Here is a 12,306-nt window from a genome sequence, read left to right as displayed (position 1 = left end):
CCTTTCTCCTATGTGTTGTCTCAGTGAGGGGAGCATTCAGCTGGACTGCCTGGGTGGAATCCAGGACAAGATCACGGTGTGTGCCACGGACGACTCTTACCAGAAGGCCAGGCAAAGCATGGCTCAGGCAGAGGAGGAGACCCGCAGCAGGGGTGCGATCGTCATCAAGCCTGGGGGGAGATACGTGGGTAAGGCCCTTAGGCATTGTCTACACTGAGCTGTGGTTACACCCAAATCAGTCAAAAACATGAGCTACTAATTTAGCCCTAGTCTAGGATGGATGCATACAAGATTTATCAAGTTTATTTTTTGAGATGTTCCCGCATGTCTGTTTACATCCAGGGTGAGTGAATGCTGACTCAGTGGGAGGGACATTTTCATGTGAATGCCGCTCCCTGGTAAACTGTCTCATATCAGGGTGTGAAGCACGCCAGGCAGTCAGAGCAGTAGCATGCTCATCAGCCAGGCTCTTATTGAACATGTGGGTTATTTCCACATCAGTCAAGCGCTCCGACCTCCTAGTGTGGCCCTGTCCAGTGGGAAAGATTTTAGACTCTTATCCAGCCTCCTCCAGGGTAGAGATGCCATTTCCACACTGAAAACACACACGCAGGGCTGCTTCAAGTGAACATCAAACATACTGTGTGGGCTTTTTACTAGTCACAGGAGAGCTGCATACTGAAACTGGTTCTGCTGCAGTTCAGTAAAGGCCATAGCAGCCCTGAACAGAAACAAATGTACCTAGAAATCAAACCGCAGAATCTCTATTATGCATTGTTTTTTTTATTAAGCTTTTAGGATACACTGCAATTTACTTGTTGGAGAGGAAGTTAAAACGGTGTAGTGTCATTTCCGTTGAGTCCCAAGCTGTCTTAGTCACACTCTTATCTCCACATGACCTTAATTCTGGTGAAAAGTGGCTGAGCTCTTTGTTTGTGTAATTGCAGGCTCATGGTTCCCTGTGTAGGGCCCAAGGGGCTGACTTGGCAGGATGTTTAGGAGCTCAGAGCTTCACAATGTCACGCCTGTGACTTGGCACCAAACCAATTGCCTAACTGCCCATTCGCCACAGAAACACCATCATAGGTTCACAGATATGTTTAATGTAGCTGTTTGGCCAGGAAGCAGCTTGTTCAACTATTTGTACTGTGGTGACCTATATAGACTAGTTGGGTTCATTTATGAAGTTCACCCTGATATTATAACAGGTACTGCTCGATGTGTACTTTTCTCAGTTAAACATTTTGATGGCTTTTAAGTGCCTTTTTGAAGATGTACTGTAGGTTGATTACGAACAACTTCTCACTACAAAGCCAACCTCTCATGGTTATGTCACACAAGCCCAACCTTTCTGACACACAGCCATGTCTCTGTTCTAATCAGGTAAGAAGGTGCAGATCCGGAAACCGGCACCTGGGCTGTCTGACATCGCTCCATCGCGGCGGACGTCGCGGCCTGTCATCATCTCTAGCAGTGCGGCGAAGAAGAGCACGGCGCAGCAGAGGCCCCTAAGGGAGCGCCTCACCCACCTGCTGGCCCTCAAGCCTTACAGAAAGCCTGAGCTCATCCTGCGCCTGCAGAAGGATGGCCTCTTGCCCTTCGACAAGGACTCTCTGGACAGCCTCCTGCAACAGGTTAGTTAAGTCAGTCAAGTCAGTCACGCTCCTTGGGTACGGTGTCTTTCACAACAGGTTAGTTGTACTGGAGCTTGGCAGACCCATGGCCCTTCTGAGCCCAGTGTCCTCAACAGATAAGTTAGTCACACGACCCAAACCACCTATTAGAAGTCCCTTAGAGCCAGGGGCTTAGCCTGTGGTTACAGGCCAGCCCTCCAGCTCACTGCAAACAACTCACTGCTGGTGTTGCAGGGTATTAATGGTGCGTTTCTTGAGGATAGGTTTAGAAAATGCATTCCTCCAGAATACTGTCATGGCATTAATGTCATGTATTGATTGCTGTCTATAGGTGGCTAACCTAAATGTGAGAGACAACACCTTCACATTGAAGGACTCTTTGTTCAAGGACATTCAGAAGGACTGGCCAGGCTACACTGAGGGAGACCAGCAACTTCTGAAGAGGATCCTTGTTCGGTATGTGCTAGGTGGCGCTATATTACTATATTGCATGCCATATTAAAACCAGTGCTTTTGTGTACAGTTCCACATGTCAACAACTGCCAGTGGCAAAATCTGGTTTCTCAAGATCTGGGGCAGTAAGGAAATGTAGCTCGCAGCTAAATATAGAACAGGCATTGCAGCGTGCTTAGTTGGGTTTACTGAGTTGACCCAAAATTGTTGGACTCAATATAGCAGGGAATATTTCACATTCTCAATGATTAAATGTTTCTGTGGAATTCATCCAAAAGCAAGAGATTCCTACCGTATGTCTTTTTGGACTGCACTTTGAGCCTTGGCTAGCTTATCAGCTAAACACCCTCCCACAATGTTTGAACACCAGCTATGGTCATGCAAGTGTAGTGCAGAAAAATGATTGGAAGACATGTGATGCAACACTGTTCCAGCACATGCTGATCCATGTGTGAGGTGGCACTGGTTCAAGGTCCAGGCTTGACGCTTGAGTCGAGGCTCCTTAGTCTTCAGCTGTGACCGGACCACTGCACAGCAGCCAGCCTCTTCCCTAGGCTGTTCTCCCCACCCCTCTAGCGTTTCTTACTTTCGCATTTTTTTTCTCCCTCTGTAGGGGCAGGACTTGGATAATTCCCCACTGTATCCCACTGCCCCCTACTGTCAACGCTCTACCAACATACGCAAATAATATTCTGTTGATGTACACATCACACAACCTCTGTATACCGTGTTTTTATTTAGCAGCGGATACTTAGCATCTCACCCAAGGCTTTGCCAGATATCTATTTATGATGTCTGACTTGTTTAACCAGGTCAGTTAAATGTGTATTTCTGTCTGAGACAAGGAAAATAACAGAATGTAGAGCAAGGCCACCATATTATGGTCATGTGCCAATGTCACAGGTCCATTGGAACTGTGAGTCAAATTGTATTGGTCACATGTGTTTAGCAGGTGTAGAGAAATGCTTGTATTTATAGCTTTAGCAGTGTAAGTAAGGTCTAACGATTTCACAACGCACACAAATCTAAGGTAATAAAAAAATATAGAGAGAATTTACCTTTGAGTTGGTGCTTTGAACACACTGACTCAGAACTAGTTACAGGGCAGACTTGCCAACTCAATGAATGTACTTGTGCACTAGCTTTAACCTGAACTCAGGAAGTGTTTCCAAAATAATGAATGTCTGAATTGGTCTCACGCAATGTATTATTTATGTCTGTGGTGACTCAGCTTCTGACTCGTTTTTTTTTAGGAAAATGTGTCAGGCCCAGTGTCAGACTCCAAGCACCACCACAGTGGCTCCTCCAGCTGAGGTCCCACTTGCAGTGAGCCCTCCCAAAGAGCTGGCTAGCAGCTCCCCATCGCAGGTGAGCCATCTCTTCTTCTACTTCGCATCTCCATGCCCCTGCTCCTCCCCTTCTTAACCACTTACTTCCCACTCCTTACAGAGTGTCCTCATAGGGCCTTCCACTGTTTGGTCCCATTAAGAGGAGTTACTGTAGTTACTCAGACTCCCCTTTGAGTTTTCCTGAGACACTGCATGTCCTTTGTTTCCTCCCTTCTTAAGCATTAGCAAGTACACACCCTCCTCCGTACACATACAGTTGGTTCTGGTGTTCATTGAAAAGAGGGTGTTTTGGAACACTCGCTGTAAACATACACAACTGCTCCTCGGTGGGTTTATGTGGCCAGTCTGGGTTTGGTGAGAGAAGTTCGAGGAGTTCTACCAAACTAAACAGGTTATGCAGCCGTGAAGGTCCACAGGGCTCCAAACTGTACCCAGTGTTATTTCATAACCAAGTACTTTCTGCTCCACTGTGATTAGGTCAGCCACTTCCAAAGTTGTTAGTGTAGGTTGGGTCAAATGTAGTCTGTTAGTAGTACAGTACCATGCATTGTGTGGAAAGGGGATGGTCAGCCTTGGGGATGGGCATTGTTTTCCAGATATCTGAACAGACGTTAGAATTCTATTACTTGAGAGGGTGTTCATTTTTGCAGATCTTTTCTTTTAAGGCCTATTTTGACAATGAAAAAGCTTTGTTATAAATGAAATTACGTTATCCTTATGATATTACCCACAAGGATATACCATGACATTTGAGATACTTAATCTAATATAGCAAACTTTTGAATGTAGTTTTTATAACTGTGAGCTCCTGCTGCGCATTTAGCCCTCTACTCCAGTCTGCCCTGACATTGGTATTCTATTTTCCCCACTTCAAATGGTAAAGGCACACACCTAACAGTTTCCACAAGACCTGACACAGATCATTGCAAAACACCTTTTTTTGTGACTGAATAAGCCCAATCAAGGTGAAAATCAGACTTCTTTGACTGTTGCTTTTAGTGGAAAAACTACAGAGAAAAGCAGTGTCTGCTGTTTACTTCTGCCATATGCATTTGTCATTCTGGTCAAGAGAAAAGCATGTGTTTGGGGGGGCTATCCTGCTATCTGGAAAGAAATGTCATTGAGATTATTTGAATAGTGAAATGCCCATCTCTAGTCATCATACTCCCAATGTGGCTGAGATCCCTTTCACTCTGACCTTCTCTGCTTCACACCAGCACGAGCTTAAAGTTAATACTCAGGATTTTAGTAGATATTCTTTATCTTAATCTGTCAGTGATAGTTATCTGCTCATGTTTTTTCTTCGAATCCTTAGTTGAAGTGAGTCCATTTTTCCGTTTTTAATTTTCTGCCTTAAACTCTGTTTATGCCAGAAACGACCTGCTTCAGATTTCATCGATCCTCTGGCCAACAAAAAGCCCAGGATATCACACATGGCTAACAAAACAGCGGTGCCAATAAATGGCAAGCCGAGTTCGTCCAATGGAAAGGAGGGGTGCGGGGCAGTGGTTGTGGCGCCAGCGGTTGAAGGCGTGACGTCCAGCTCCCAGCTCCCCCTACTTGACATCCACCGGCCCTTCGACCCACTCTCCGACGTTAGTAACGACTCCAGCCACAATGGCCGGGACTGTGAGGGCCAAGAGGCCGCTGTAGCAGAGAGACTGAGCCAGCCACCAGTCTTCTCTGGGCCCGCAGTGCTGACCGTACCAACCCTGGGCCTCTCGTCCCTCGGACACACCGGCCTCGATGGGCCCCAGAGCAAGAGCACCTTGCCCTCCCTGCACGGCAAGTCCAAGAAGAAATCCAAAAAACACAAAGACAAGGAAAAGTCCAAAGAGAGGGAAGGGAGGGGGAGAGCGAGAGAGAAGGAGAGGAAAGGAGCAGAGGAGCGTGTTCCTGAGCCAAGAAAAGCCTGTGACATCACCTCCAGCCCTGAGAACCTGAAGAGCAGTAGTATTCCACACAGCAGCACAGGTGAGACATGTACAAGCTATGGTGTGGATCTCATCCTCTCTATAAATGTACAGAGAAAAGTCTGTCGTTGTACTGTTAGATAAACGATTGGCAGAAGGGATACCTGTTAAGCATGATTCCATCTCATGAATTTTCGACCTTGGTGATAAATGAGACCTTTTGCAAAATGGAAAGATGACATCTACTCAACATATCCGTCCCAATTTTTTAAATTAATTAATAAAATGGATGAATGAATCCTATACCTACACTACCAGTCAAAAGTTTGGATGCTTACATTCTTTATTTTCACTGTTTTCTACATGTATAATAGTAGTGAAGACTTCAACTATGAAATAACACATGGTATCATGTGTTAAACAAATCAAAATATTTATATTTGAGATTCTTCAAAGTAGCCACCCTTTGCCTTGACAGCTTTGCACACTCTTGGCATTCTCAACTTCTTGATGCACCCATCCTGTTAGCGGGATCATTTTCGTCAACATCCGCTGAATTGCAGACCGCCAAATTCAAAATTAAATTACTAAAATTATTTCATTTTCATGTTATCACATGTTTAGCTTGTTGTTAAACTACCTGGCGTGTCAGATTTCAAAAAAGCTTTTCAGCGAAAGCATACCAAGTGTTTATGTAAGGACCTCTCTCTCTCAGCAGACAAAGCATTACAAACAGCTAGCAGCCAAGTAGATTGGTCACGGAAGTCAGAAAAGCAATAAAATGAATCGCTTATCTTTGATCTTAGGATGTTTGCACTCACGAGACTCCCAGTTACACAAATGTTATTTTTTGTTCCATAAAGATTATTTTATATCCAACATACCTCCATTTGGTTGGCGCGTTATGTTCAGAAATCCACAGGCACGAAGCCGTCACGACCGGGCAGACAAATTCCAAATAGTATCCGTAAAGTTCGTAGAAACATGTCAAATGTTTTTATAATCAATCCTCAGGTTGTTTTTACAATAAATAATCGATAATATTTCAACCGGACGATAGCTTCTTTGATAGGAGAGAGAGAGAAAATGTCTGCTCCAAGCTGCTGGCACCCAGCCATCCAACGACGCAATGTGATCTTTCTCACTTGTTTTTCAAAATAATAGCCTGAAACTGTCTAAAGACTGTTCACAACATGTGGAAGCCATAGGAAAATGAATCTGGTTGGTATCCCTTTAAATGGAGCGAAGGCAGGCAATGGAACAGAAAGCTTTCAGGAAAAACAGCACTTCCGGGTTGGATTTTCCTCAGGTTTTCGCCTGCAATATCAGATCTGTTATACTCACAGACAATATTTTGACAGTTTTGGAAACTTTAGAGTTTTCTAATCTGACAATTTTATGAATATTCTGAGAAATAGGCCATTTCTTTTGGGTACGTTTTTCATCCAAACATCATAATACTGCCCCCTACACTCAACAGTACACTCAACAAGAACGACAGTCCGTTACTTTAAAACATCTCAATCCGGAAAATTAACAGATTTGAAAGTTTCTTCAAGCGCAGTTGCAAAAACCATCAAGCGCTATGATGAAACTGGCTCGTGAGGATCGCCACAAGAAAGGAAGACCTGGGGTTACTTCTGTTGCAGAGATTAAGTTCATTAGTTAGCAGCCCCAGAAATTGCAGCCCCAAATAAATGCTTCAGAGTTCAAGAAACAGACACATTGCAACATCAGCTGTTTAGAGGAGACTGAGTGAATCAGGCCTTCATGGTCAAATTTTTGCAAAGAAATCATTACTAAAGGACATCAATAAGAAGACTTGCTTGGGCCAAGAAATATGAGTTAGAGACGTTAGACCGGTGGAAATCTGTCCTTTGGTCTGATGAGTCCAAATTTGAGATTTCTGGTTCTAGCCGCTGTGTCTTTGTGAAACGCAGAGTAGGTGAACGGATGATCTCTGCATGTGTGGTTCCCAAGGTGAAGCATGGAGGTGGTGCGGTGGTGCTTTACTGGTGACACTGATTTATTTAGAATTCAAGGGCACGCTTAACCAGCGTAGCTACCACAGCATTCTGCAGTGATACGCCATCCCATCTGGTTATGGCTTAGTGGGGCTATCATTTGTTTTTCCACAGGACAATGACCCAACACACCTCCAGGCTATGTAAGGGCTATTTGACCAAGAAGGAGAGTGATGGAGTGCTGCATCAGATGACCTGGCCTCCACAATCACCCGATCTCAACCCAATTGAGATGGTTTGGGATGAGTTGGACTGCAGAGTGAAGGGAACACAGCCAACAAGTGCTCAGCATATGCGGGAACTCCAAGACTGTTGGAAAAACATTCCAGGTGAAGCTGTTTGAGAGAATTCCAAGTGTGCAAAGCTGTCAAGGCAAAGGGTGGCTACTTTGAATAATCTCAAATAAAAAATATTTAAATGTAACACTTTTTGGTTACTACATGATTTCATAGTTTTTAGATGTCTTCACTGTTATTCTACAATGTAGAAAATAGTCAAAAGTAACGAACCCTTGAATGAGTAGGTGTCCATACTTTTGACTGGTACTGTATATTTCTGCGTTCTTGTGAATGGAAGCCCTAATTGATCAGTGAGTTTATTGGCTTCAATTAAGAAAGTAGGGCTGGGAATTGCGAGGGACCTCACAATATATTATCACGATACTTAGGAGCAGATACGATATGTATCGCAATTCGATTCTTCAATTTTAGAGCAATTTGATGTTCCCTAAAATATTGCTCACTGTCGGCTGCAGATGAACAAGCGGGCCATAAAACGAGTTTTGATCAGTGAAAGTGCTGAACATGTTGGCTCACTATTTTTTTTTTAAATATTTGAGGACAAACTATAGGAGGAGAAACACCTAAGCTTTGTCACAGGTACAGTAGACTAGCTGTAGCTAATATTAACTACCTAGCCCAAAAAGTTTTACTTGGAGTCATAGAATCGATATTGTTAAACTTAACTTACAAAGTAACCTTGTGCTTCCTTTCAGATCTTAATGGAATGTGCAACAACACCAGTGTTCCTTCGTCATCGACTGAGATGGCAGACTATTTATTGTAAGCACTTCCTACCTCTTAATAAACCACATGTATTAGGAAATTGTGCAATTGAAAGCTATTTCATTGAAGTACTCCACTCTTAGTTCTGCATTCTGTTTCCTCTTTCTGAACAGGGAGTATACAGTGATTGGCTCTTCCGAGCAGCGTCAAACATACAAGAATTACTTTAATACTGAGTATAGTGAGTACCGGGGCCTCCACGCTCGGATAGAGGGCATCACCCGGCAGTTCACTGTGCTCGACACTGAGCTTAAGCAGCTCCAACAAGGCACAGACAAGTACAAGGTACGACCCCTTTGGCCCACTGACGCATACTGTCTACGGTTCTACCTAAGCTGCAATATGGTGTTATTGTTCCAATGTTCAACTTCAGGATTCAATATGGTGTTGTGTTATTATTATTCCAATGTTCAACTTCAGAATTAATTTGTAGTTAATGTTCTGACAATCACTGATTGACACGTTTATTAATTGTTTTGCCATTTTGTCTTTTCTTTTAGACAATCCACAACCAGATACTCCAAGAGTATCGTAAAATAAAAAAGGTAATCTTTGCATCTGACGATTGTTTCTCATAAAGCTGCTCAGGTCATTTTTCAACAAACACTGATTTAAAACTTTTAAACTTTCCTTCACAGACGAATCCAAACTATAGCCAAGAGAAGAACCGCTGTGAATATCTACACAGCAAACTGTCACATATAAAGAAACTTATAGCAAAGTATGATCAACAGCAACTTCAAAACTGGACTGGTTGACATTTTCTCTTTTCTCTCTGCAAACCGAAGAGAAACTCTGGATTCTGTTAGCTCTAAAATAACTTATTAAAGATGCCATGAAGGGAGGGATTATTCCTAAATATGCCATGAAGGGATGGATGATTCCCCTCATTGGGGCCAAAAGCACTAGTGAGGACAAAGCAGACCACATTTCTTTTTGTTTTTTTCTTTCGAAGATGTGACACTGGCATGTTTGGCCAGATCTCTGTGTAGCTACACTGCATCCGGAAAAGCTTTGCGTGCTGTTTCTCATACTCTTTCTCATACTCTGTCCTAAGTGCACAGAGATCTCTCGAAATGGAATAAACACATTCTTTGGAGATCTCCAAACAGCCTTTCCTGGTTTGTAGACTGGGCCGTGGTGGTGACACTGAAATGGAGTCGGCAGATCTTATGCCAAATGCAAATAGTTTGTTTGAGAACAGATAAAATGTAATGAATTATGGTATCACATTTTTCCCCATATATTGAAATGGAAGGTTCTAAACTCTATTTTACTGTTTTTTTAATTTATTATTTCATTTTTGTTCTTCTATAGGAGTAACAAGTTCTGTTATTTTACACTCCTCAATATCAGTACTACAAAGCAGTGTCTTGTTTTTGTTTTTTTCTTCACATCTTGAATGTTAGTCAGTATTTTATGCAAAAACTGCCTTGGCAATCAAATTGTCCATCTGTTGCAGTTCATTATTTTCTTTCCTTTTTAGAGATGCACCTATCCCCATCAATTTAATAAAGACAATGCTATACAAAATCCAGTCAGGCATAGGTGCCTCTGCTTGGCTTTTCTTACATATTGTTCAAATGTCTTAACCAGAAGGACATCATGTAAGAGCAGCCTCAGGTGATAGGAGCTTACTGAATTTAAAGGGTTAACACAAGCTGGGAAAGTGTTTTTTCACCACCAGTCAGGGCAAGCTCGGATTTGTTTTTCATATGGTTACGGTGATGGTACTTGGCTATGCCTGTATGCAATGGGTCGAGGTCGTTTTCCCTATGCAGTTAACCCAGTTCACAATGGTGTCAGACTCAATTTGCCAGACCAACTGCCATGTACACCAGGCAAATTTGGATCCTTGTATTTTTATCAACTAATGCATACAGGGAAGATGAAATAATCGGTGCTTTGACCTAACGTAGTCTGTTTAATCACAAGTTGGAAGATACAGTATTAGTATACCCCATGCAGCAGCTTTTACTATTGTAACTGTTTTCTTTGCGACTGTTTTAAAGTGTACTTGAATATATTGGTAGTATAATTTCCCTCTAATTCATGCAAACAATTGGCTCTTAAATAAGGGTTTTATTTCCTATATCTAGTACTTGTTCATCTACATGATTGTCAAGACTGTTAACCCAAGACCAGCCTCGCCTATCTTCCAAATGGAGTGGATGACTTATCTTTGTATCTGCCAGGCTAAAGTATTCCAGATCTTGTGTCCTGAACTCACAAATGATCAGGAACGCTGTAATGTTTTTGGAATCTGTCACTGAGCTCTCCCAAAATCACTGTTCAGTAAATTTTGGTCTAGTCAACTAATGCCTTTCTGATCGACCTTTCTACGTGAATATGATAAATAGTTAATCTTGTTACTCTTACCTGGGTTTTGTCCAAATGAGACGTTTCCCTTTGTCCATCAGAGTTCGTGCTTTATGAATGTTACAATGACCAGTATTTGTATCTTTACTTAAAACCGCTTCCTAAGGAAATCCAAGCACAGGCCTGATAAAACCTCTATGGTAACTATTTCTGACCAGCATTAATAGCAAAATAATGCTCTCCCATGAATCGAGCAAACAGCAAAATCATTTGATTATGTTCTACTTACCATTTGACAAAGAATTGTTGATTTAGTTGACGTCATTTGCCCTATGAAATTTAAAGTCTTTGGTTACGACGTGAGGGGGCTCTTACTCACTTCAAATGGGATATCCATGCGCTCAGATGTTTCAATGTAATGTATCATCACCTCCTGAAATCCAAACATGGCCAATGCTCAGCGATTCATTTATCACAATGCTGATTATTGGGGCCGATTTGAGATTGCCCCTGGATTGAATGTTTCGTGACCAGAATCAATTCTCAGCATCACCCAGTACCGTGGAACCCTTTGAATAAGTGACTTTTCATCTCGGAGTGAGTTGTTTTATAGTGACATTCTGAAAGGATTACTGTATACATTTCTCTTGCGGTCAAATCTATTTTGATGCCGTTCTCATCAATAAAGATGGTTAAGGCATTTATTTGCTCAGATATGGAGCTAAGTTGTTTTTAGTATGAATTGCCAGTTCAGAACACTATGGTATGAGTTGAATGTGCCAAATGACCTGTTGTATAGGTTTTCATATGACTAGAAATGGCTTCGGAGGAGAGTCTGGGATATTGGCACTGAAACCCAAAGCACGCTTTTTGAAACCATAAGGGATTAGGTCTGAAATGGACATATTTCAATAAAATTCTTTCAAATCCTTATTTTGGGTCATTCTGAGGTGGTTATTGCACTTTATTGTATCGCATTTGAAACGCACAAACCACACATTGAGTTTGAGGGAAGAGTTAAATATTACAACTGTCAAATTCTAAACATTCGTGATCATGATTTTCCTTACCCCTTTTCAGTCGTAACCTGAAATTTTACTGAATACAGGAAAGGGGTTACTTTCTATAGCAGTTCCTTTGGTTCTAAATTGTTCCTCCTTCCTAGTACCTTAATTGCCCATGGTCGTCAGTTGTTTTACTAATAATTGTACTGTTTCCTGCCCCATTTCTAAATATGATTTCCCCATGATAATTTGCCAGGAAGCCTATATTTAGCCCTGTGGACATGAATCATTGGAGCCTGATAAGAAATTGTGGCAGACGTTTGACTTTTCTATTGACTAAACAATAGTATCTGAATTTGTTGAGCTCCATTGTATCTTGTCTCACCTGTCCTTGATTAATATGAATACCATTGTAAAGAAGCCACATCATGGCATGTAGAGATATTGAGACAGTACAGTGTTGACGTCAACAGTGAAACTGGATGTATTGCCTCACAATCCTCTTGGGGGCAGTAGTACTTTGTTTTTTGATTGCAGTTTGTGTCC

The 12,306-nt window shown here is 42.1% G+C and overlaps 1 protein-coding gene across 1 annotated transcript in view; it reads left to right on the top strand.

Annotated features, from left to right (window-relative positions):
• LOC110524308 (RNA polymerase II elongation factor ELL) overlaps positions 1–11,689 on the top strand; it is a 42,257-nt gene extending 30,568 nt beyond the window's left edge. Inside the window, exons 4-12 of the mRNA XM_021603834.2 lie at positions 25–188; positions 1,384–1,634; positions 1,966–2,090; positions 3,341–3,455; positions 4,810–5,410; positions 8,368–8,434; positions 8,551–8,722; positions 8,938–8,982; positions 9,076–11,689. Coding sequence (XP_021459509.2) covers positions 25–188; positions 1,384–1,634; positions 1,966–2,090; positions 3,341–3,455; positions 4,810–5,410; positions 8,368–8,434; positions 8,551–8,722; positions 8,938–8,982; positions 9,076–9,195 — 1,660 coding nt within the window. The 3' untranslated portion in view covers positions 9,196–11,689. The remainder of the gene's footprint in view (positions 1–24; positions 189–1,383; positions 1,635–1,965; positions 2,091–3,340; positions 3,456–4,809; positions 5,411–8,367; positions 8,435–8,550; positions 8,723–8,937; positions 8,983–9,075) is intronic.
• The last annotated feature ends 617 nt before the right edge of the window (positions 11,690–12,306 follow it).

This window comes from Oncorhynchus mykiss, chromosome 5 (assembly GCF_013265735.2).
Source record: "Oncorhynchus mykiss isolate Arlee chromosome 5, USDA_OmykA_1.1, whole genome shotgun sequence".
In the NCBI taxonomy this organism is placed as follows: domain Eukaryota; kingdom Metazoa; phylum Chordata; class Actinopteri; order Salmoniformes; family Salmonidae; genus Oncorhynchus; species Oncorhynchus mykiss.
This window is presented reverse-complemented; position numbering and strand designations above follow the sequence as displayed.